The 27,143-nt window shown below is 38.2% G+C and overlaps 3 protein-coding genes across 4 annotated transcripts in view; 1 reads left to right on the forward strand and 2 right to left on the reverse strand.

The window, feature by feature from the left end:
* Nucleotides 1-43: 43 nt before the first annotated feature.
* On the reverse strand, nt 44-8,818 carry ppid (peptidylprolyl isomerase D). The gene is made up of 10 exons (XM_053324349.1): nt 8,647-8,818; nt 7,279-7,419; nt 6,396-6,502; nt 5,828-6,016; nt 5,409-5,531; nt 4,645-4,751; nt 3,303-3,444; nt 2,357-2,443; nt 2,023-2,065; nt 44-441 (listed from the first exon to the last, which is right to left on the reverse strand). The coding sequence occupies exons 1-10, from the start codon at nt 8,729-8,731 to the stop codon at nt 353-355; spliced, it is 1,113 nt and encodes a 370-aa protein (XP_053180324.1). The 5' UTR covers nt 8,732-8,818; the 3' UTR covers nt 44-352.
* A 3,044-nt stretch (nt 8,819-11,862) lies between these two features.
* Nucleotides 11,863-16,814, reverse strand: LOC128362836 (uncharacterized protein C4orf45 homolog). The gene is made up of 4 exons (XM_053323686.1): nt 16,751-16,814; nt 15,256-15,485; nt 14,829-14,887; nt 11,863-11,926 (listed from the first exon to the last, which is right to left on the reverse strand). The coding sequence occupies exons 1-4, from the start codon at nt 16,812-16,814 to the stop codon at nt 11,863-11,865; spliced, it is 417 nt and encodes a 138-aa protein (XP_053179661.1).
* Nucleotides 16,815-19,111: 2,297 nt separating this feature from the next.
* rapgef2b (Rap guanine nucleotide exchange factor 2b) overlaps nt 19,112-27,143 on the forward strand; it is a 109,026-nt gene continuing 100,994 nt past the window's right edge. For both annotated transcript variants that reach the window (XM_053324345.1, XM_053324344.1), the window contains exon 1: nt 19,112-19,547. In XM_053324345.1, coding sequence (XP_053180320.1) covers nt 19,479-19,547 — 69 coding nt within the window. In that variant the 5' untranslated portion in view covers nt 19,112-19,478. The remainder of the gene's footprint in view (nt 19,548-27,143) is intronic.

A 27,143-nucleotide genomic window follows, 5' to 3' on the forward strand; every position in this document is an offset into this window, starting at 1 on the left:
GGTACAACATGGACACAACTTTGTTTTGCTGAACTGCATCAAAATCCCAGAACAAAGACCAGTGTTACCCAGTATTTCAACACTCAAACTATTCATTTTGCGTGAAGACTCTTGTCAGAATGAGGACAGGCCAAAAGCTTATAACCGTTAACTCCCTTGTAAAGAATACATAAAAGTGAGAAATGTGCCAGGTGGAAAACATGAACGAACCTGCAAAAACACTGAAAACACAGTATATTTTTCACCTGGTTACAGACTTCAAATCTGGGCTAAGTGCAGCTTTCCGTGTAGAGATGACTTCAAATATTGATAAGTGATAACTAACGATTCAATGCATTCTCAAGTGAAATGTTCAAGCAAACATTTTAGCATAGATCTTCTTCTCTTTCTCCTTCTCCTCCTGGACTTTAAGCTGGACTCTCTTCATCTCGTTGATGATAGCTGTCAAAAGAAAACAGTTTCAATTAAAAGCTCAACAAGTGGATCAACTGAAAACATCTGGTCATGTACAGTTTGTACTGCAGAAGATTTCACCAAGAATGTTGTGATATACATCATCTCAGCACCCACATGTCCTGCACGCTGTCAGATCCACTTTAAATACAGCCTCCTCCTTGACAAGAGCATGAAGCATACTGATAGCTCTTATCTCTTAGCCAGAAGCCTCTAAACTGCATCTTAAAATATCAAGAGTAGTGCAACACTGTCAAAAATCAGAGAGGTGCTCCAGATTTGCAGAGAGCCTGATCCCACCCAGTGAACTCAAGCTTTTATGCATCGGAGGGATGCGCCGACTTCACATCCAACAGAGGCATAAAAGCAACTTGTATGCAGTCTAACTGATAGTTAAAGGACCAGTGTGTAGGATTTAACAGTGAGGTTATAGATTGCAATCAACTGAACACCCCTCCCTTCCAAACATGTGGAACCTACAGTGGCTGAGACTCTCTGGAGCCAGTGTTTGGTTTGTCCATTCTGAGATACTGTGGAAACATGATGCAACATGACAACCCACTATTTATGTAGATATAAAGGGCTCATTGTAAGGTAACGAAAAACAGGACAGGTGGCTAATTATTTTGTCGTTTTGTCCGATGCTCTTAGATTCAGAGTTGATTCATTTGAGATCTTGGGAAGATATGTTTTGACCCCACAGTGCAGTTTTGAACCTACAAAGTAATATTTCCTCATTGCAGAATCTTGTATTGAAAAATTGACTGGGAATTTTCTATATTTTTATTACGGTCAACAAAACTCAGCAGAGCAAAACGAACTGATCCATTGACAAGTATTATGTGTGTATTTAAAGCCTGATACAACTTATTCCTCTGTGCTGTCAAGCTCCAAGCTGGCCAAGGCTCTCTGACATTTCTTTTTAAGTACTTGGACAAAAACGAAGGTCTGCATCACAGAGGAATGAGACATATCAGGCTTTGAATACACACAATAAAAATAGATCAATTAATTATTAATACAAATACAGAAAATCTGTGTAAGAGTATTTTAACCCACATTGGCAATGAGTATAATGACAACAGCCTGTTCACAATCCACCATTCCAATAACTTGAGACCTGCCAAAGCTATTTATGAATGGGTAATCATAGTTGAAGTGAATTAACATCATTTAATAGTAACAAAATATGTATCATCACACTCTTGGTGTTAAGGTAACATTGTCTCCTAAGGTAGAATATGATCAGGGACTTCTCTTAACTCCCTGTAACAACAGTCCTAACTGATTCAGTACTGTTCTGTGTTTGAGCTTTCATGAATAACTAAAGTGATTATTCCTCTATTTCCTCCATAAAGTTCAATTAGGAAGAATAACTAAGAAGTTTATGGAGAAGAAAAACCAATGACTTTTTCCCTGCATTTTTCTTTCACAATGTGAAAATGCAAATATGCCATGATGTTCTAAATATGCAAATGTGGGATGAGAGGGGAAACGTTTTGTTCTTGGCATGGAAAACATTTCACGCTGCACAAAGAGAGAGAATGAAGAGGACAAAAAAAGCCTCACCTTTATCTTCTGGAGCTATTCCCTGAGCTTTCTTCAGGTCAGTCTGTGAAAAAAACAAAACACGGTGAGTTAAACAGCACCTGCTAAAAATACTCAACACCTCCGAAAATGAATGCACCTGGATTTGGTCCAGTAAACGAGGACATTTAGGCGTGAAATGACTTTGTACAGTTACTTCCATGTGTCAAGTTCTCAGCTACAGTCCTGTGCTCTTCACGTTCAATTAAATCTTAAAATAATCCACTGTGCATATGAAGTGTTGTGGTGTTTTACAGTATCTGATACAAAATCTCAACAGTCACTTAAAGGACAGCGATGCTTGTGTGGACGTTACCATGGCTTGGCTGTATTCCTTTAACCCCTGCCAAGCCTGGGCCCTGCGGAAAAGGGCCTTGGTGTTGGCTTGGTCCAGCTCCAGAGCCTGTCAGAAAAAAAACACAAATACACAGATTTTACAGACACGAAATTAATGTTTTGTATTTTTTTTTTTTTTTTTTTTTTTTAGAAGGTGTCAATATTGGATTGTATTTTTAAGGGCTCATTATATTCCCCAGACCACTCATTAGGTACGGTGGCTGCAACAAAGACTGTTTGTAATTGCATTTCTGGAAAGTTCATTTGCCATTCTGACAAGACTAAAATGATGTTCACTTTGAAGTTCACCATTTTGGGAAACACTTGCTTTACTTTAATCTCTACTTCTTTAATCTCTACTTATTGCCTTGCAACTGGCTGCTGGTTGATGCTTCATATTTACCGTGCAGACATGAGCATGCTACTGATATTCTTAGTAAGCTAATAACACAAATAAGCATATTTAAAAAACAAACAAACAAATGATTCCTTTAATTCAAAAAATAACTCAAAAGATTTATAATAGCCCTTGAAAATAAAATAAAAATTATCATTTTAAAACTTGTGTAAGAAACTACCTGTCCTGCACAGGGAGCCTCAGTGGCAAGTGTTAAGTTATATCTTGTCAGAGCTGCAATGACTAGTCGATCAACAGAACATTAACCTTTTTGATATGAAAAAGTGCCAGTTTTCTAGATTTGGCTTCTCAATTATTCATTTATTTAAAAAAAAATCTTTTATGACAATAGACTGGCTATCTTTGAGTTGTGGACTGTTGGTTTAAAACAAAAGATTATAGGTCTATAGATTTTGTGCTTAAGGAAACAACAATTGACATTTTATGGACTAAACCATTTGATTAATTAAGAAAGTAATCAACGGACGATTCAATAATGAAAATAACTGTTAGCTGTGATTAAGTTTACCTCGTTGCAGCTCTCCACAGCTCCCTGCCACATCTGCATCTTCAGATTGCACGCTGCTGTGTTGAGGAAGCAGCTGATGGCGGTGGGCTCCAGCTTCTTCTGCACTTCCTCCTCCACGTGATCTCCACTCATCTCCAAATACCTACAAATGTACAAATCAGGTTCATCAGGCCTCATGCAAGAAGCACTCCACACACACGTTGGACTTATCAGGAATAGATCATCTGTGCCCCTACAATGTCCTAATCTGGATTAAGAGTTTAAATATCACACCAAAATTAACAAAAAAATAATATGCAAATAAAACAACCTTAATGTTCATATTCTGTCTGCCATATTTTTTTAACACCATGGCTACCAATTTACTGAAAGGTATTTTAGATTTTCCACATTTTCAAACTTCTGATGTCATGTTAACTGGATTTCTATTTTCTTACTGTTCCATGTCTCCTAAATTAATATGTTTTATGTCTTCTAATTTTGAAACTTTTTGTGAATCAAACTTGCCCACAAACAGAGTTGCATTGTAAATTTTAGGGATTTAGATTATACTAATGATCACACCTCACCAACGCACACCTCCTCATATGAAGGTGACATTCATCAGGCTGAAACGATTTACAACAAGTCCAGACAGTTATGAGAGTTTTGTGAATCCCACTAAATTTTCCTCTTACTGCTTTTGCTGAAGGATAAATATGAGAAAGATTAGACGATCGTCATGCATGAGGCCCAAAGTTGGCGATAGAATTGGATCCTGATGAGCAGTGATTGAGACCACTGACAGAAATGTGGCCGTGTGCTAATATGTCTGAACTGAATACTGCTGATGGAATCCATGTTGTATAAGCTTCAGAAAAAAAGTGATTAAGTTGACCTTGCATCAAGATTGTTTTGCCAATAAATGTGTTTTAAATTCTGTATAGAGACATACTTCACTCAACAGAGAATTCAGCTAGAGTAATCACCTACCTATGTCTGGAATTTGTTCATTTCTATTAAAATCATTTTTCCAAGGTTATTTGTGAACAGCACTTGAATGACTTTTTTATTATATTTATTACAAAACCAAAGTAAGATTGAACTTAAAACACCAGAAGATGAGTCTGAGTCCAGAGACATCACACAGTTAACTGGATTAATGAAACACTGGATTCATATTTACAAAATGTCTTTAGTCTTAATAAAAGAGACCACACACACACACACACACACACACACACACACACACACACACACACACACACACACACACACACACACACACACACACACACACACACACACACACACACACACACACACACACACACACACACACACACACACGGTGGTACGTTACCTGAGGGCTTTGCTGTATTTTTGGACAGCAGTTTTCCAGTCTTGATTCTTAAAAAGGTTGTTCCCAATATTCTTCACATCCTCAGCAACGGACAGAACTTTGTCAACCTGAAAGCAAGAAATATATTTTATATTTATTTATTCATATTATTTATTTATACGAGAACATGACTGCTGGTGTGAAAAATACAGAAAATAATGAAGTTTCTTTGTTTTTTGGGTTATATCACATCCCTGTACTCAATGTGAAGACCTTTCTAAAACAAAGTGAGCTGGGAAGGGGGCGTCAATTGTTCAGACAGGGTGTAAACAAACAAAAAAGAAGGTAAACTTGAAATATGTGTTTTACATTTTGGAGACGAGCTCTTATCTGTAGTGTCCCCCCCCCCGCCTCCAGTGTTTGCTAAGCTGAGCACGCCTCGGATTTCGGTATTAAGATTGATATCGGAGCACTCTGGTAGACGAGTGGTTACTGCGCCTGACGAATGTATCTGCAGCGTCCTTGATTTGAAACAAGGGTTGCATGTCGTACCCATTTCTCTATCTCTCGCTTGTTTCCTGTCGACCTCTTTGCCAGTAACTTCACAATAAAAGGCAAAAACTACCCCCCCCCCCCCCAAAAAAAAAAAAAGATATTGATATTCTTATCTGACATGGTGTAACACACTGATCCTTTAGCTGATGCCCGCGGAGCATGCCGACTCATGTTTCCTGCCGAAGCTCATCCGTGTCCTTTAAGATCAAAGACCTCACGCTGATACTTACATCTTTAAAGTCGATGTCAGAGTCCTCTGGGAAGTCTGGGTGGGCGTCTCCTGACCCATCGCTTGGCGCAACACCCCAGTTGTCCCCCTCCTTATGCTCGCCGCAGTCTCCTATGACACATGGCTGAGAAGGTAGACATGAGCGGAGAGATGATTTGAGACAAAAAATAAAATGTATGAAGAATTTTTGTACATTAAATGCCACAATGTTTCACAAATATATCATGACAAGTGTGTAATTATGATTAGTTTGATTTTTCATAACCAAAAGGAACCCTGCAGTTATAATGCTGCATAAAAAACAACCTCAGAACCTCTAGCTAAAAGGTTAATTGAAGGCTAATTTCAAAGAATATTTGACATGTGTTTTGTAAAACTATGAGACAACTTCCTATCAGTGATGTTTTTAAAAGCTTTTACCTTTACAGGAGCGTCTTCTGTAGTATCAATGGCCTCCAACATTTTCACTATGCCCATGCCCTTCAACACCTGTCCAAAGACCACGTGTTTTTCGTCTAGGTGCGGTGTGGGAACCGTAGTGATGAAGAACTGTGAGCCGTTGGTGTTCGGCCCAGCGTTGGCCATACTAAGCAGACCCATTTTGTCATGCTACGAGGGAAAAGGAAAAGAAAAAGGAATCGTTACAAGTTAGAAAAAAACAGAAATGGTGGAAATGAAGAAAGAATGAAAATAATAGGATTCATTATTTTCCTCCCTTCTGCCTTTATTAGATTAGAGAAAGTCTGTAAGTAGTGGGAAAAGAGAGATGGATAATAGCACCAGTATACTCCTCAGCTAAATTATTACCTACAGGACATTCTGGGGAAACTGTATGTCTTTGATTACATATATACCCAGAGTCAAACTATTATCTTGAAGTGCCACTTAGTTAAATCACAAGCAATGGCTCACACGATGGATGAAGAACGTTTAATGTTTTCTATCTGCTGGCCCAGATAAGGGGACTGTAGTGATAAATGGGTTTCACCTTGTAGTGGAAGTTTTCATCCTCAAACTTCTCTCCGTAGATGCTCTCGCCCCCAGTGCCATTGTGGTTGGAGAAGTCGCCTCCTTGGATCATGAACTTCTTGATAACTGCCAGGAACAAATGCAAATAAGATCAGATCAGATTTATCTTTATTGATCCCTCTTTTCCAGATCAACCAGAATGAATACCAGTGTTGCTTTAGGCTCCTTTAACTCAAATGGTAAAGATCTGAATGCTGAATCAAACTTAAAATCAAGTTACTTGTTACTAGTTACTACTTCTGGTGTGTTCAGTCATATGCTAATGTGTTGTAGCAATATTTCAGTTGTTGCTATTGTGTATTTCTATTGTTAACATGAATAAAAACCTACTTTCCATTACAGTGCAATAATGTTTCAACATTTTCAGCAAACATTCCTCCATATCTGTGTGTAGGTGTAGCTTTGCCTTTCTCATTGTGCAATCTGTGGAGCTCCAACTCACATAATAGTTTTTTGGAGAAGGGATATTTGACAAAGTCAGGGTTACAAAAACATTTGTGTAAAATGTAACCATGAAGATACTTTCAGTTTTATTTGCCAATGATTTTGTGACTCACTTTTTAAATAGATTTTATATTGAAGGCTTTGGTCGACTTGACTCAATGCATTCGCTGCCCTGTCACTAATTTCCATACGGGTGTGTACACAGGATTTAAAGCAAGAAAGGATTGGTCAGGCTGAAAAGTTGTCTAAGAGGAAATGTGTGAAATGTATTGAATTAAGTATTATATGAATTTAAAACTGCTCTACGCCTGAAATCTTTGTACGTGAGTGAACTAAGACTTCAAGGTGTCCTTCCAGACTGAAATGTCACAGTATATGCAGATGTCAGCGCTATTTACTTCTGTGGAACGGGCATCCTTTGAAGTGCAGAGGTTTCCCAGTCGATTTGCCAGTGCCTTTCTCCCCAGTGCAGAGGGCCCGGAAATTTTCAGCAGTCTTGGGGGTGATATCAGCAAACAGCTCCATAACTATTCGGCCAGCTGTAGATAAACAACAATTTGGTTTACTGCATGCTGAGACACACATTTAAAACACCTTTGAGTCTTCCTCAGAACAAACAACATGTTTACTTCCAATATAAACAATATTAAACATATTTTTTTCCAAATCTGTCTTAACACAAAAGTCAGGTGCCCACATTAACATGGAAACAGGGTTTTTCTGTCATAAATATTCCTCCTGTTCATACTGACCATTAGACGATCCCTTCATAATGCACATACTATGTAAGTGATGGTGGCAAAAATCCAGTGTGAAAAAATATATTTAAGAGTTTATCAGAAGCTTGTATTAAGATTTAACCATCCAAATTAGTCAAATCAAGTAGATACTATGAATGTACCACAGCTCAACAGGGAAACACTGTCTCAAGGAAACATAAAAAAGGAATTTGATGCTAAAGACACTATAAATGTGGCAGATATCCACTTGATTTGACTTACTCAGACTGCTTAAGCCTCATACTGTAGGCTTCAGATACATTTTGAAATGCATCACTTGCATTGACAAAGCATTTGACAGGAATCTTTTAATACATACATAATGATTTACTGAGAGGAAAACTTATTTCAGCATTCATATGTGCACCTAACTGTTGTTTTAAGATATGACAAAAGACTTTAAAAAAAATTGTGAACTTATCCTTTAATTCTCAATATGAGGAACAGGATATGCACTTATTGTGGAAGCATTGTGAATAACTTGACTAGAGAGAATAGCATAATCATATCCAAAGAGGTCTAGTCAAAACACAATAAATGACCATGACTTGGTAAATTTCTCAGCTGCATACAGTCGAAATGGATCTTACCAACAAAATTACATAAACTAACATTCAGAGCCCTACACATATGATTCACAATCATTGATTATAAAAGCTAGACTACAGTAATATAACAGTAAACTTAAAGATAGCTAATGTTAACCTTATACATCTTACAAGACATAATAAGCACACGTGGTTCCTGTAACATTACTGTCAAGACAAGCTCTCTAAATTAACATTTACACCGGCTCATATCAGACTCACAATAAACATTAGCAAGCTACTACAAACACAAACACAACCATTTATTTTTTTTACCGAACTGGCTTATTTCTAACACAGTAAAAAATATCTCTAGAAGCTGGTAAATGAGACAATTTCTATAAAACCAGGGTGGTGGCGCTAAGCTAGCACCAGGCTAATACAAAAAAAATGACCTGACCTCTTCCCCCACCAATGTCTACATCAAAGAAGACACGAGGGTTTTCAGAGTTTGAAGGCTTGGCAGACGGTGTTGGGTGAGACATTTTTAAGGACAAGGCGGATTTAAGACACTTAATTTAAGCAAAGATAGCTAAAAACCGGCCGCCGGCGACTGGAGCGACTGGAGCAGGTTCAATGGCTAAAAATGGGAATGACAGAATTTCCGGTCAGAAACTTCAGAATAAAAGCTGCGCATCTTCTTTGTTGGTTTTAGAGGCGGTTTGCATTCAAAGTGTTGCATTACCGCCATCTACTGGTTTGAAGATAAGACTCAATTCCTACATTATAACACACCAAATAACCACTTATTTAGGTCCACCTGTGCAATCTAATTTAATCCAATACAACAGCTCTGCTATAAATTATACATTTGTGAAGCTTATACAGATTTGCTAAGTGCTTGCATGGGGAAATGTTAGCTGTCTGTAAATTAAATTACAGAGTACGGTCTTGACCTGCTCTATGTGAAAAGTGCCTTGAGGTGACTTTGGTTGTGATTTGGCGCTATATAAACAAAGATAGACTAATTAATTGATGCATTTTTAGTTTTTGTTGACAATAAGTTGATTATTCTACTTAATGTTTATTATTATTTATTATGTCATAGTGGGTGATGGTGATATACTAGGGGTCAATATGATTCACCCCAGTGTGCCACCACCACTCAGTACAACCTCAGTAATAAACATAGAATAGAATAATCTTTTTATTGATAATTTCAGCAAAAACTGAAAATAAACTTGAAAAAAGTAGAATTTATGGCAAAGCTGTTGTATTAGATCTGATTAGATTGCACAGGTGTACTTAATGAAGTGACTGGTGACTGTATATCAAATAAAAGGAAAAATAAAATAACAAAATACATTTAAATACAATCCATACAATAATAACAACACAATACATTTATTAATGAATGAAGTTATTTCGCACCCTTCATCTTATTCTTGAACATCTCAACCAAGACTCTGAGAGGGCTGAAAGTTTCTCTCAACAGCCCCTCGCCGGTAATTTTTCTACAATATCCAACAGCTGTCTCACTGTATCAACAACTATCTCCATTCTCTCGGATTTCCTTTATGCATCAGCGGCACAGTTAATCCCTGTGGTCAGAAATGCTGAGAACATTTTCAATGTGCTTCCGAGGTGATTCGTTCTCCTTTACTTCTTGAATCTTTTCATGCTAGCTTCCCCGTTGCTCAGCCTTCTCTTGAACCTGATCCTCATGACTTCCATCCATTTCTTTGTGTCTGTGGATGTCTGCTTGCCATCCGTCTTTACTCCCCCCACACTGATTATAGTTGGGTTCTTTTCAACAGTTTCTGCTGCTGCTTTTCTCATTTTTGCATCTACCACATATCCCCATACCATGTCCACTCACAAGTGAGCTCTGTTTACATTTCCAACAACAAGCATTGAATGAGTTTGGGAACAAAAGCTCTTACTGGGTAACTGATGTTTAAAATGCAACATAACCCATCCTGATCATTCTATGACTGTCAGCAACTCTATTGCCTTCTTTACATGTTCTTGCATTGGCCACATGTGGTACTTTATCAACAATGCCCTTTACTGGAACTCCTCTATGAAGTGGGAAACATGACACTTGTTAACAATCTAATTTAGATATCTCCAATACCTTCTTCAATTGTTTCTGTGACCCACATCCATAAATGATCAATATGCTTCTTTTAATATCAACAAGGTTGGCATTGCCAAGTTTGTCCATCAACTTGTGATCCCAGGACTTATTTTCAGATTAAAAGTTTGCATATAATTTGTTGGTTGATTTCCTGCATCGCCCAGAATTACTGTCAGCTGCTATCAGAGACAGATACTTGTTAAGAAACACCATTGAACAATAATACAGAAGTGCAGACACAGGTAGATCTGTGCTGTCATTGTGAAGAGGGAGTAGTAGAGGCATAATTATAATTTTTAACAGAATGTCAAACCTTCAGAAATATTAGAAAGGAATTCTTTGCAAAATATATAAAAAAACTAAATCTGTCAGAAAGGGAAACATTACCTTTCATTCTGGGGGAGGGAAAGTACAGTGTTTGCTGCTAAATATGCTGGTAGGAAACAAACCAGTAGGACATAGACAGATAGATATCTTTAAATTTACTTGTGATTTCCATATTCTACTCACTATCACCATCTCCTTTTGTATGTTGTTATTTATAGACTAATGACTGAATTGTATTATCCCTCCCAATTATTATCTCTTCACTTTACACGTTATTTAACACTTGCATTGTTTTTGTTTATCTTGCATCGTTAAAATCCTATTTAAATTGTACCAATACTACTAGTTTATTACTATACCATAATACTCCTTAACAGTGTCTTTTATAATTGTTACTGTGCTTTGGCACAAATGTCAAATGTCTCGCTAATAAAGCCCACAAAGCACATGGATTGCACCCAGACTGTGTTGTAAATGCACACAATGTTCTGTCTCAACAAAATTCAACAACAACATGGATTTAAGTATGTGTCAGACAGACGGCAGCCAATTGCAGTGATGGTTTTAACCAGCAAATTGCAGCTGACCCCAAGAAATAGATGTCTGTATGGCTTGTTATATGAAACTTTGTGGATTGAGTTGTGGTAAGCATTCTGTGCAGTTATCTACACCAGACTTAAGTGGATGTGATTGCTTTACCCCTAGGGATGGATGACCAGGTGCGTCTCATATAGGAATCAAAAGGCTCCATTTATGACACTGTGAGAGGGGTGACTGACCTCTGATAATAGCCAATTCCTGCTGTTATCTTTGAAAAGAGTATTCTTCAGTTTGAGAAATAAATACCACATATGACAAGATATACCATTTCAAGCTGATTTTTAAAATGTTGACAATGAACACTGTTTTGCCTTGTTTATATTGTCAAAGACTTGTTTAGAATTCAGAAAGTGCAATAATTACAACTGACAACGTGGAGTTATATACTTGGTATGAGCTTTTACAGGTAGGCAGAAATATCACCCTGCTTGACACCAAAAAAGAAAGTGTGAGGATTATTCTTGTATTATTGAGGCTGGAGGGTGTGAAAAATGAAACTGTAGGAAAGTCAGCATGTTACGGGGATTAAAAGATGCTTAATCAAACTCGACACATCTCATTAACAGTTAGGTCCTCCAGCCGCCGCAGGTGGCAGAATGCCATCTGCTCTTAGCTCTTCCTGTTTCGGTGAAACTCAGTGTTGACTTGTTGTGAGTCATCCGTCATGTTTGTTCTGAGAGAAAACAAATAAAAAGCCATTAGACGACGCCAAGAGACATTGAGAGAAATAAATGAGGCAGGATTTCAATTGACATCACTGACCCAGAGGCAAACATACATGGCATGTTCTCAAAAAGTAACTTTTCAGAGTCACTTATTTGTTACCTTCATAATATCCCATAAAGCCCTAGGTTCTAAAAAACCTATTTAAGAGATAATGAGTTTGACTTTAAAGTGTAATCATCTTCAGAAGGTCATATATTGAGATTTCATGATTAAAATCAAGAAATAAATAGATGCAATTAGGTAAAAAGGATATTTATCAAATAGTTTTGGCAGACTAGGTCACAGACAGAATAATTACTGTGCAATACTTGAGCCTCACTGACTGGAAAAGGCAACTTTTCTACTTAACATTGTGTTCGTTATTTCAAAAGTGACTAATTTCCTTTTAAAAAAGGATGCCATTTAAAAATGCACCCATTCAACAATATAGAGTGTGGCCTTACAAATACACTTTTATTGGAGGACAATGAAAAACAACTTTTTGAGGAGGATAGATTTTTTTTTGATGTTGAGTTTGTGAATACTGTACTACTACTCAAGCATTATTAACTACACAGTGATTAAATAGCAGCAGTGATTGCTGTGCATTTAATGGCTGGGAAATTTAGTAAAGGTCACTCACAGTATTTCCTGTACTTTTGTGACCCAGCTGATGGATCTGTGTCAAAACAGAAATGGACTGGTGCCCCTTCCCATAAGAAAAACATTATTATTCTGCTTTATAGGGCTGACTGATGTTTGCCTCTCTTTGAAGCAGCCCATATCCCATATTCTCTTCAAGTGTGTCCTGAAATGAACACCAATAAAAATGTTATGCATGCCCCTGTTTTTGCAGAAGGGTCTCTTAACTGGGGCAGATTGCATGGAATTCCTCTCTCCTCACTATATCTATGTGTGATCTGCTTTTCACTGAACATTTTAATTTATTGCTTGCTGAGTTTGAACAGCAATAGCATCAAATTGAATCAAATTCCATCAAACTTGAAAACTAGCTTTCTGATTGTTTTCCTCCCTAATCCATCGACTCTTATCAAGCAAGCAATATAACACATTATCTTTGTATTATCTCTTGTTATTATTTTCACATTTTTCTCTTATTTAAATAACATGCTGTTTTTGAGTTCATTAAATCTTCCTGCTTATACATAAAATACAACTTTTTTTTACTTTGTAAGTCTGATCTCCACCTTCAAGAAGTTGTACTTTCTATTGTTTGTCAGAAGTTCATGCTGTGTCCTCCTTATCCCTTGGACAAATGTTCAATATTATTTCACCTGTTTATGTAATTGTATTGTTTGTGCTGATCTGAGGAATTGTGTGCCTAAAAACAACACAGTTAACAAGAACAATGTTTAAAAAATGCGTCTGTTTGTTTAATGTAATGACAAACACTCACATGTTAAACCTTTTTTTTTACTTTCCAAACTTGGAACATCTTTCATTACATAGAAAACATCTCCTTATTCATTTTCGGAACCTGTCTCAGATTATACTTAGCCTCGTCTGTCTGTTCTTCTCTGTCTGGAGCCTGTCACAATATTTTTGCGTGTCCCCAACACTGTTTGTTGTCAGATAAAGCTTTTGTCTGGTAGATCACAGTATGTTTGCTTGTGTGCCTACTGCCTTAACATTTGGTATACCTTCTATACTTTTTGTCTTTGGTGTTTGTTTGTCTTACAGGTTATTTTGGGAGGAACTGTTGAAAATGAGCAGTATGGCTAACATTGACACAGATTAATGTACATTGCCTCTGCAATCACTAAAAGTACAGTATATTGCTACACTATTGATCCCATGAGGCTGAAAACAGGGTTATTTTATTTTATTTTTTCGAATCAAGGGACTCAGGGCATATGATGTCGTATTGCTGCACAGACTGTGAAACCCCCTGAGGTAAATTTGTGATACCGTGCTACACAAAATTGAAAAGAAAGGAGAGAACAGAAAACAAAATCACTGAATGGATGAAAAACAAGGATATATAGACATTTGAAAAGCAGTGCCATTGTGAGGTATTGGCATCTATGAAGCTTTAATTGAGATATGAAAAAATTCCTTTCAAAAGATAATCTGGTGTGTTGATGATGATGATGATGATGATGATGATAATGATGATGATGGTGATGAGCATCATTCAAAAAATTTCCCCTGTACGCGTTTAATTGGGATGAGCGTTGTTGCAATTCACAACATTTTCATATGCATCAAACCATCCAGCTCCACCTTGTATCCTATATGTAAGCATCAGCTTCTATTCTTAAATCCTTACCACTATACCAGACTATGTTGTAACCTACATCTAAAGTGTTTATATTACAATACCTCAGACTCAGTTTGTCAGGATCAGCTCTTGATTTTCAGACTCATTCAAATTTTAAGAATCTAAAGGTAAAGTCAAAGCTAAACAGAGTCTCCTATTCACTTTCTATTGCAGACATATTCTGTCAGTGCTTTACAAATATAGGAAGGAATATAGAAAGATAGGAAGGAAACAAAGACTTTATCACCTTGTTTAGGGAATGGGTGTAATATAGTCAGATTATTAACTTTCCAGAGTATATGTTTACAGTACGCCTGTATTAATGTGACCATTCCAATATGTTCATGTCTGTCTGCTTTGTTTCTTATCTACAGGTTTAGGCGGTGTGTGTTCCTGCAGAAGTGGAAGTGTTGCATTATGAATGGGGAAGTAGATAACCTACAATGCCGTCACTCAACACTGTGCAAACCTGAGATCGTTCTCGCTTATCCATTTGACACAGCACACATATACGTGTAATGCGATTCCGAGCAATAGTAGCCAAAGAAATCCAAGATGTCCAAAACAGGAGTTGTAAAAGTTGTCTTACTTTTGTTCTTGGAACCTGTGAGACACTCTGTCCTCTAGTGCTGTTCGAAACTCAGTTTTCTGTCAGAAAATAAGAATTTAGATCAGTTTGATTTATTCCTGAAATGCTATTTTCTGTTACATTGTGATAACTGGTTGTCCTAAGAAGTGAGTCAAAATCCACTTTCCTGAAGAATGTCATGAGTCAACACTTACTATCGAACAAAATCCAGTACACAAGTTATCCACCATAACAAAATGAAGTGGATTTACTGGATGAAATACTAAAAATGAAAATTAAAAAAATTCAAACCTTAATCTCTGTTGTGCTACCTGCCATTTTGTATCATATCCAACTATTTTTCAAAGTCAAGTTCAGTGTAACGTTTTGGCATAAGTTCCTGTATACACTCATTGCATATGCTGCACATGGTGGATTTTAGCCGTACCTTAATTTGCATATTGCTGAGCAGCGTCCTACTGTTCAGCAGCTGGTTGTACTGCCAGCCCCAGCCAACCTCCCCCACAAAGCTCTGCTTGGGTAAAAGTGGAAGGGCATGTGGTGCAGCCCGGCACAAAAAACTGAGGTCACCTGTGGCCTCAGGTGATGAGGCACCCACACCGATGTACCAGGGGAAATCATTTGATCTTGGCCTGTAGTCTCCTATTCCATCTGGGCCTTGTTATAGTCAGTGTTCATGTGAGAAAAGAATATAAAGACCACATAATACAAGATAAATGAATTAATCTAAATAATTTACTAACAAGTAAGATTATACACAGAGATATGGAGAAGTTACTAACAAAAATGCACACATTTTGCAACATTATCAGTATATATATGACATATTGTTGATTTAATCTCCACACAATGCTTTCAGCAGCCAGTGAACCGATTTCAGTTGAACTAACTGAGATACACAGGATGAATAAAAGATTGTTTATGTAAAGTTAAAAAAGAAGAAAAAGTGCATCCATTCAGCATTTAGCTTTGGGTGATTTGTTGCAATTAATTATCTTTTTCAAGGCGTTTTAGAACAAAGGATGACTGTTTTTCAGAATATCAGAATATGCACTCTTTGAAGTTTCTTTTTTTAATTCATTGTTTATTCTTATTAGTAACAGCTACATAAAGGAAACATATATTATTAATCTTTGGGAAATATTCAAGTGTGCATTGTGATATAATAGACCGCAGAAATAGACAGTAAGCTATGCAGTCCATAAATGCAGATCTAGTATTGCTGTGTGTCCCAAGTCTATACTGTATAATATAGTATATAATACTATTAGTATATTAATCTTCATAGTATACTATTTTCCCCTGTTGATTTACAAGAAACCAACATGATACTACATTGTTTTACACTGGCAGGGGATGTTGTAATATGTGTGCTGTGCAAAAGCAATCAAGCTTCAACTTCAGAGTGCTACTGCTGAGGTATTCCTGTTCCTGGAGCTGTTTCATCCCCATCCACACTACATATTCAACACCTCCTTAAAATTAGCACATACACAAGTGGGACACATGGGAGTGCATACTAAATGACACATTATACAGCAACATGCATACTTAAACACACTGACAATCTGTCAACTTACTTTTGGCCCTGGTTACTATGCCATCATGTCACAAATTACAGTTATATTTGCTTTGGCATGAGCCATATTACGCTTAGACATCATATAATTGTTGAACAATGCTTTCGGGTCTCTAAATAGCACAATTACAGGAAACTGGGTTAACGCAGTCTCACTATACATACTTTCCCACCAGTTTTCAGCCCTCTCAGTAGTAATAAGAACACCAGCATACTACAGATAAAGCTACAGAGATACTGCCTCAATTGACATTTTCAGCTTTTTACATGAAAACAAAACTTCTGTAAGTTGGATTCAGGTGAAGAACACAATAAAAACACATCCACTCCATGCTTCTCCTACCTGTAAAAATCATCCTTTGTCCATTATGTGGCCCTCCTGCAGTTGCTTCACTGTTTTGCATCATTATTTTTTCAACTGTTATGTTTGGATCAGCTGAAGGCTATCTACACCTATATAATGGGCCCCCTTGGGTGATAACATGAGCCAAGCAGTCTGCTCTGTCCATGGGGTCATGGTTGGTTGTCCTGCAAGCACTGGTTGTCATGGTGTCAGTGCTTGTGGCCTAGTTACATTTTTAAAAACAGAAGATGCTTCTGCTATTGAATCATGTCCCCCTCATATCACATTTTATCTCAGTTAATCTCAGATCATTTAATTAAATTAATGCAAGTGTATGAAACATGCTCCAAATGTTTTATCATTGTATCTTTATTGGGAACTTTTTGTATCTTCGGGATACAGTTAATGAATTGACTACAACTTTATTTAGTTAGTTCACTTAATCGACATGAACATAATATTACATGTTTTATGTGCAGCCATCCTGATAACTAATAACTAGATTGTTGCAATACCACACCTTGAATCTTTGGTATCCATCTAAATATGTTATACCCTATTTCGTCGCTAGGTGGTGCCAAAGCATCACTTTTCCATATTGCACTCCCTCTTTTTTTTGTTAAATGGACTCGCCCATGAGCCGCCCCTTGTGACCAAATCTGTGTCAAATCACACACAGGCAACAACGGTAAAACCGGAAACACAACTATTTCACCTTCAAAGTAAGATTCTAAATTTGGTCACAAAAAAAAGCATAACTAACTGTATGCAAAAATAAGATTAGAACTGTAGAGCAGTGAATCAGAAACACTTATTGGATTAAATGGTCTGTCAGAATGAATCATATGGCTACTGAAAGTACAATGCTGCATGGTAGACTATGGTACAGTACATTGCTTAATGTAATGGGCAATTCAGTTTTCCTCCTTGGTGTTAATGACACTTGCCATGGACAATCATGAAAATTGAAAACTTGAAAATACAGCAGGTTTTTTATGTTGAAGGGGCCAGTATGTAAGATTTAGTGGCATCTAGGTGATGTTGCAGGTTACAACAATACCCCTGCCCTTAGACTCCCCTTCCGAGGGTGTAAGAGAACCTACAGAGGCTGCAAAACCCACAAAAAATACAAACATGTCTTCTCTAGAGCCAGTATTTGGTTTGTCCATTCTGGGCTACTGTAGAACCATGGTGGTGCAACATGGTGGACATGTTCCATTGACTAAAGGTAATGAATGTAAGATCCCTGTTTATTCCTATTAAAAGTAGGTATGAAACCAAAAAAGCCTTTTTTTTTTTTTACAGAAAACGTACTGCACACGCTCTATGGGCCCAAGGCGCCAATGGAGCATGCTCGCAACAGACTTCCACCAGCTGACATTAACTTCTGCCAGCTGACACTGCTGAATGAGGATTTGAATGAGGATAACATGAGTCAATTGTGCAGCTCCTCCAGACATTTGAAATGTGATCAGACAAAATGGATGAAATTCTGATTGTGAAAAAAAATTATTTGGGGGGTTGTGATGCTTAAAGAATGTATCTGCTGACATTTTATTGTAAGTCTATTGGGGGAAAAGTCATTTTGGGCCAGTGTGCAACACTTGACATTGTAATTACACAGTCTGGCCACTATATAAAATTGGTTTCAGAGCCCTGGGGCTTTGGAGTCACCACTTGACATGCTTGCTACTTATACTGATATAAATGGCTCATTTTAAGGTTAATGTAAACACAATGGTTCTTATTTTCAGATGATAATAAACTAATGAAAATAGATTTATCAATAATATACTGTCAGCAGATCTGTAATATCCCCTTAAATCTTACACACTGCTCCTTTAATATAGCCCCATTCGCTGCGTCATTTTGCATGTATTATAGTCTAAGTGCAGCTCAGGGAACAAATACCACAATTGTGCATTGATTCACTGCAGAAAGACCCCTCCCTAAAACACACCGTATCATTCATTCATTGCCCCTTTGTGTTACCACTTTGTAGAACCGTGAACAAAAGCAGGTATTTTGAAAGCCTGTTGGAGGAAGTGGCGCTTGTGTTTGTGTGCTGGTTGGACTCTGGCGTGTCAGTCACCATGGTGGCACACAACAGAGAGCAGCGGCGGCGGACCCAGCTCCACTTTTAGACCCGTTTTAAAAAAGGACAATATAATGTGTTTTGTCAGTGAGTGAACCCGGGTCTAACCTCTCAGTATGGACACCAGGTTGTTGTTGTTAACGGGATAAGCGTTTAGCTCTTGGCTCACTTTTTTTCCTCCCTGTTTAGCTGGATCATCCTAACATGGGATTTCTTTCCGTCGCTTGCAGAAATGCTGAAGACACAAGGAATGGCTTTGATGAACGCTGGCTTGAATAAGAAAGGGGCATTTTTCACGTTGAGAAAATAACTAAAAGAGACTAATTTGAGCCGGCGCTTTTTTAAAAGGGAAGTTTTTCCTCTCTGCGGTGGTGGTGGAGGCTGCAGCAGCGGGCAACAGAAAGACAGACACCCCGAGGAGACTGCTCGCCTGTCTGGCTCCAGTCGTGGCCTGGCTCCGGGCACTCCCAGCTTATCCGCTAGCATCGGAGCACAGGCGACAAGCACAAAGCAAGGCAGCCGGAGGGGGCGACTTCTTTTTGCTTATATCCGTGCCCCCTGGATATTTATAAACTATTTTTTTTTTCTTAGAATAAGGAATTCAATATCCTGCAGACGGCGTCCTCCAAAACAATGGCGTCTTATGTGGATAACAGCTTTCGGCAGGCTGTGATGATGAATCCGGCTGATAGGACGCAACAGGTCAGATGAAATGATTTATCATGTTTAGCCGCTGTTGTAATACACTTACAGAAGTGGTTGTTTCTACTTATTGGTTACAGTACTCTCTAACACTGTTGCGTCCTACATTGCAACAGTGTATTGGTGTTTTTGTGTGCAATTGTTGCCATTCAGCTTTGCTCCAGTGTGGCTACATCCCGCTAAGCCCTCTATCAGCAGAGATAATCAAGGCTACTTAACATAACAGGAGCTGCAACGATGGTGGGATCCTAACTCATTAAGTTTGTGCCACTCTTCTGTTTTTCGCTTCTTTTGTTTTTTTTTTTAGGCCTGTGCATTATGTTTAAAGTCGTCTCAGGCGAAACTGACTAACATTTTGCACACACAAAAAACAACAAACATGTAAGAGGTTACAAAGGTTGTTACATGAGAGGCAAAGACTGGAGCTAATCCTATGCTAGCCAGTACACTAGCCTATCAAAACAGACGTTAAACCCCGGCCAGTTTTAGTACACTGGGACCCAATTTAAAGATTAATTCTTCCTTTAGGCCTCTTCTATTGATACTTTGGTCTAGCTTTTCTCTTTTGTTGGGATTTACAGCTTCACTGGACATTACCCTCTGGCCTAATAGTGTTTTGTTGTGTCATTTCTGTAACCTAATGCAACAGTACCACCTCAGTATCATCTGATCCGTGCCAGCATGCCTCCTGTGGGAAGTCTGGAGTGCCAATTGGGTGACTTCTGAACATGCAAATCCTGTGGGCTGTGGTTATTACCCTTGAGCCACATACACACAATCATGCATTGCTGTAGATACTAGCTGTGACGCCTTGCACATGAATCATAAACATAATAAACCCAGTTTGGCTGTAAAGATGGTGTCATTTCATTTGAGCACTGCTTCCACTGCAAATGGATGCTGCTGCTGCTGCTGCAAACGTTTTACACACAATGGACAATCAATAGGCCAGCACTTAAAACCAGTGGGCTACAGTTGGTGGCACGGCCGCCTGTTAGTCTATCTGACATTGAGGAAACAATTATAGTGTCATCGATGGCTTGTTAACTGTGGTCTTTGCAGCTTTATGCAGGCTATAATTTGTATGGGTGACAAATGCCATTATGGTTATGGAAACAAAGAGTAGGATACAGAATCTGGTTGTCATCAGTGGCAGTATTGTTCATCCAAGCTGGGATTAAGTGTTAGTGTTTTATGTTAAGGCTGTAGCAAATTTATATTTTCATTATTGATTGTTAAGTTGTTTTCTGATTTTGTATGTGAAATGAAAAAAAAAATCATATAAATGCCTGTCACCACTTCTGAGAGCCCATAGCTACATCTTTCAATTGCTTCCTTTGTCCGACCACAATAAGCAGCAAATCCTCACATTTGAGAAGCAGGGCCTAGATTACGTTTTCTTGCATATTATAAGTATCCTCAATTGATTATCCTTTCATAAATACTGTTCTCAATTCATTTTCTTTTTTCATTTTACTCCAGTTTTTTAGCTGTTGTCTATTGGATTTATTTAAAATCATTTAATCATTTAGTCAAATAGCAGGTGATAACAGGGGACTTTCTCAGTCCAAGATAGCTTTTCTGAGGATGTGATAACAGGAAATTGCTCCGCTGTTTCGATAAGGAAGTGCGATCTAAATTGAGATGATCACTCAAAGCTGGCAGTGTAACACCTGATGGTATAACCTGTCTCGCTCTGCAAACAGACCTGAAAGAAGTCACACCTGCGTGGCTTTCAGTTTCATATCAATATTGGTATGCTCTGTTTGAAGCTTTCCAAGTTTCCAGTGGACAAGGGTAAATCAAGTTCTTGGAGTTTGAGCGGGAAAATGGTCAATTAAAAGATAACGACTGACACTTGGTCAAAATGACTTACTAGGAGATTCAATAAAAATGATGGTACTATAAAGGTCCCTAAACACTGCATAGCCATGTTGTGAAACCTTCTTTTGAAATGAAGAAAAATTAATGTAGAGGTGAGGGTTAGGACCTGCTCTAAATGATTTGAACCAATGGCTAAATGTGTGAGTCATAGGGTTTATATGTGATATCCTGTAACCTTTTGGAAGTCTTTAGAAACACATAGCAGTTTGTAGATGCGTCACAGACAAGTCCACCACCTTTTTACAGGATTAAAAGCCATTAGAAAGCCTGCGGTTATTCTGCAGGAAAGGAAGCAAGTGGACATGTCTAATAAATGAGAAGCCCCTTTTTCAACATTTATCTCCACGGTACAGAATATCTTGTGACTGTAAGAGCCCTTTGGTTTACTCCTCTGTGTTGTTGAATAGCAACACCTTTCCTAGTGTTCCTTTCAACTGTCTAGCAACTGAGGTGGCTCACACAGTTTATCCTAATGGCGTTGGCAAGGCCTCTCTGTCAGGATTAGCTAACGGTTAGAGGGATCTGTCTTTATCGTTCAAGACTGTCCACAGTGGGATTTGACCCTCTCCCTCACCCTGTTGTCACATGGCAGGTTAAATAACTGACCACTTGACAGCTAGTGTTCACACTGGCTTTGTCGGGTTTGGTTTGCATGGTTTTTACACTGTAGCTGCAAGTGCAGTGAAATTTTAGGGTGGACGAAGACGCAGAGGGAGGGGGACACAATTTTCCTGCATATTATTGCAGTGGTGATATGAATTAAGATTACACGACATGGCTGTTTGATCTCTAATTTCTTTTTTATGTTCAAATTCAATAATGTAGAGTACTATGGAGGCAATGACAGGGAGACTGTTTTGTTGTGTCAGTTGGTTGATTGACTGGACTGGAGCTGGATGTTTGCATGGTTTGACATTGTAACCCTACATTTATACGAGTTTATCATCTGTTTGGTTGCACAGATGATGCATTTCATCATGCAGATGTAATCAAATAACGGTTGATGGGGGTTTAATCTTGAAACAGCTTTTCCTCCGCTGTCTCTCCCTAGGGACGTCTTTTTTTTTCTTCCTCCTTTACAAATGACTGGAAGGGACCGTAGCAGGACAGACGCATTATCAGATTTGCAGACGTCACAATGACAGTAAGCCTGCCTCTGGAGCAGGATTCTAGTATGGGCTCATATTTGACTACTCATGCAGTCATGCCTAAATCAAACATGCTTTTGCAGGATGCTGCTCTCTTAAAAAAACACATTGACTGACATTAACTTGATTATCAAAGCATTGCTTAGTAGAAATTTGAGCAGTTCTTTTCATTAAGTAAGCAATTTGAATATCTTTTGAGTTTTGGTTGTTGGTCATACAGAATAAGCTTTGTAAGACTTTTGGATCTAGTAGCCTGTGAAGGACACTATTGAGATGAGATATTTTACTTGACTTGTCATGATTTATTGCAATGATTTTAAACACATATTATATATTCAATACACCAAACAGAGACTTTGTTGTCAGGTCCCAAGGTCAGAGCTGGACTATCTTTCTGTCCATATCATGCACCATTTTAACTATATCCTTTTGGATAGTAAGTTCAATGCAAAAATGTCTCCTTACTGCAGACCGTAAAATAAGTTAATTTTACCCGATTAACTGAAACAACTGTAGATTTTGAGACAGCATTCGTGTCTTTATCTCATCATTCAACTATGTGCTATGGATGGAAGAGAGTAGAAAAACCCCCAGACTGCATCATCGAACCTGGAACTAATGAGTCAAATCGCTTTCTATAGTCAGGAAGAAAAACCTGCACACGCTTCGCTTTCTGTAGTTAACTGCTTCTGCTTACACTGTGCTGTCTATCTGTAGGACATAGCTACACTCTGAACAGACGTCTAGCTGCTCTTATTTAGCCAGGTGGCAAAGCTAAAGGCCACAAACAACAGTAATGACCCTGCTTCACAGCCACTTCATTGGAAGGACAATCTGCCTACTTTACATTGTTTCCACATTCTGGATCTAGACAGGAGGTCAACACTGGCTTCCAGTGATTATACTTGGACAGACCAGGGAGAAATTAAATACATTTAGAACATTTAGCTGCCATTCTTGACCTCTCGTCTTGCAGTGAGTAAAATAAATCTCAATTCTGAGGCGATTAGTGGGTCATTACTCACAAATAACCAGCAGTTAGGAGTTTAAAAGTCAAGCCAAAATCACAAATATTCCAAACAGCAAATACTTCTTTGTACTAAGAGTGATCATAACATGATAGAGAAGTGCTAAGTGAAGAAATAAAAGGGTCAAGGAAATAGCTTGCATGCCAACACGGTTATTGCATAACATAACTTGCTTTGCTTTTTTAGATAAGTTAAAGGAGAACAGTATTTAGTTGGAACTGGATAGTATAGACCTGCTGTTTACACTAAATACATATAATAAAGTATGTAAATGATAGAGCTGTTTGCTGAATGCATTTATTAGGAAATACGTGTTTGATTTTTGCATTAATATATGCATATAATACAAACTTTTGTCTCATAGTATATTACATTTCAAATATAAGCATAGGATGGATCACACTTGAATAACAATGATTATCGAATAAAGTAGATTTAAAATATTCACAAATTCTAGTATAAATAGTTTTAGCTAACAGCCCTAACAAACAAAGCTAAAGATAACAGTAAACCAGTACAGGAAGCAGTTGCCATAGGTTGTAAAGTGACTGATGAGCACAAAGCTGGCCTGTCCCTCAGCATCCTGCTCAGAACAAGCAGGAAGAGGAAAAGCGTCAGGATGCTTTTTGAACTTAAGCAGGAAGACTGGTTTGTCAACAGAACTCCTTTAGCATCAGACACTATGTTTTTATTTTCTCAAGCTGGGTGTTGTTCTGTGACTGCCTTCCTATTTTTGTCATGGCGTCAAGGAGCATGTGAACGACTATTTAAAACCCCTCCATATCGCTGACCTGAAAAAGTAGGACGGACTTTTATAACAAGTTATGCTACAGGAATCGTAGTGGTGTAATTTTCCCAGGCGACACAGGGTTTTCAAATTCTCCAAAACTCCCATCCATCCTGTGAATAAGAGGCGCTGCTTGACTTGGCGTTTCCTTGCACTCTGCAGTGCAAAGCCTGTAGAAGCAAAGTGATGTCACATGTTATTCTTGTGTTGAAAGCGGAGGCTGAGTGTAGGCTGAAGTGGTTACACACACCGCGGCCACAGTGACGTATTCCTCCCAGTTTAAATACAGGGGATGATTTCAGGAAGAGAAAAAAGAAACAAATGCACCAACGTCCGATGCCTACACAGAAGACCAGCACAGCTTCTGATTGGCTCATTTGAATCATGCTTTTAAACCTACACCTGCCTTTTTTCATGATCATGGGAAGGCAATAAAACACAGTACTGACTGGCCTCCAGCGCACTCATAAAAGATATTGATTATTGTATTAAAAGTATAGATTTGTCAGAGTTATGACTATACAGGGAGCAAGTGACGAAAAGGTTCGACTTTAAATCACACACGTAACCTCCTCGCTGCATGACGACGGCGTTCATGGCTGTTTTACAGTTTAATTGAACAGATAAATATCATGATATCATGATTGAATACAAGCCAGAGAACATTTGCATTCCAGACGTTTTTCCTTACTGGAATACACCAGGATGTTTGTGTAGTCCTTTGTATGCCTGTTGCTCCTTTATATCTAATAACGAAAAAAGCCCAATCCAGACTAGTTTGTGTTTAAATGCAGGAAGAAAGTTGAAGGAACGCACAGTGGTTTTTAACCCACAAAGCATCATTTAACAGTGGAGCACAGAACTAGGCTCCAGCTCATAAGTGTCGGCTAAAATATGTGTATTTATTACATGTTTGGTTACAGTTTACAATCAGTGAAGTAGGCGATTTCTGTTTAAGTCTTGAAACACATATCTAAATTTAAAACTCTTAATACCCTTTATGAAGGTCTGCTATAAGTTGAGGATGATCATTGCCATTTCGGAGTTGTGTTGTGTCCAGTCATTTACTTTGTGTGGCCTCAACCAGTTTTGTCTACTTTGGTTTGAATTATAGTGATTTCCGATGCACAAGTTGAGGGGTTCTCCAGTCAAAGAAACTTGAGAGGTACAATCAATGATTATTATGTGTAATTTGAAACTAATGACAGATCTGCCTTGCGTGTCGGTCTATTGAGGCTACTGAGGAATTGGTGCCTGCCTCCTCTGCTTCAGATATTGCTGTGTAGTTGAGTGGTGTTGCATAATATATGAGTGTAAAAACATTTTAAGTGGTTGACACTAAAACCTGACATTTACCTAGGATGTATAAAGGCCAAGGTCAAACTAAATCTTTCAACGTGTCATCTAACCACGTCTGAAAGATAGACTGTTTAGACATAATCTACCCATGCTGAATGGAAACACTGGAAGTGGTATGAAAAACCCGTCGTCATAGAGAAGGGCGAGACAAAGTGATCATTCAAATGGGGATAATGACACACTTTCAGACAATCTTTACTCAAAGACGTTCATTGTGTTGCACTGGATTTGTATATACAAAAAATGACAGAAGTTGCTGTGTCAACAATGACAAGTGAGCTTTAGAGAGAAGACACATTTTTACCATCTTTTTGAATCCCTATATCTGGTCACTGACTACATAAAGTACTTGTGACATTGTTGGTTTCATTAAGTTACATAAGCCCTCCCCAATCCCACAACCTACAATTTAACTGTCAATAAGCTGACAGACGCTGGACGACCATCTGACAAGCACTTTGAAAGAAGGTAGCTATCTTAACATAGCTATTCATTTTTTTCCATTAAACTTCACTGAATGTGTGTATTTGGAAAAAAAACAAACAAACACACCAACCAAAAATAAAACTCACTACTAAATTCTTTTTTCAGTGTGTTTGTCCCTTAGGAGGTGCCTGAAAAGTTTTGCCATTTTCCCAAGTTTGCAAAAGTATCTTAGATGTCAGAGCTTTTAACTAAGTTTTTGCACCATCCTGCCAGCAACATCCCGGAATACACTTTAACTCACCCTGAGGAGTGGAGCAGCGGGATCCATCATAACGTCTGGGAGACATAGCTACGTCTCGGGTCTAGCTAACATGACATTGAATGTTCATGTGTATGTGTTGTCAAGGAGGTTTTATAAGAACTGTGTGTGCGCCACATAAAATGTGCAGAATTTCATTTTCTTCACCATTCATTATAACATTAGCAGGGTTTTCTTTTTTCCAACTCTCATTTGAAATTCGCCACAAAATTAAATTACATCCTCCCTGATCCTATTTTTATCGGTCCTGGGACGACAGGAGGTCCTTAAGCTCGAGTCCTGGATGTCCTTCAGCAGAATCATATCAGCGTTTCCTTTTATAACAATAGAGAAGAGAGGAAGTTAAAGTAACATGGTTTGTTTATTAGAAGACCTTATGCTGGCTTCAGAGTACTTACTTTGCAGTTTTCACTCTGCTATACTTTCACATTGTGTTCTTGACTGTTGGTATATTAAGGGCTTACCCCAGGTTGTGTCATTCATACAGTGGTTGCACCTTTCTTTGTGTAATACTTTGTAAAACGTACTAAAGAAAACTCCGCCTTCTGTTTCCACAGTTTTATTGCATTGGTCTGAAGCCTTAGCGCACAGTGAACCCCTCATCCCCCAATCTGACTTTATGATTGGAAATTTCAACACTCGGTG

The sequence above is a fragment of the Scomber japonicus genome, chromosome 8, assembly GCF_027409825.1.
Source record: "Scomber japonicus isolate fScoJap1 chromosome 8, fScoJap1.pri, whole genome shotgun sequence".
NCBI lineage: Eukaryota > Metazoa > Chordata > Actinopteri > Scombriformes > Scombridae > Scomber > Scomber japonicus.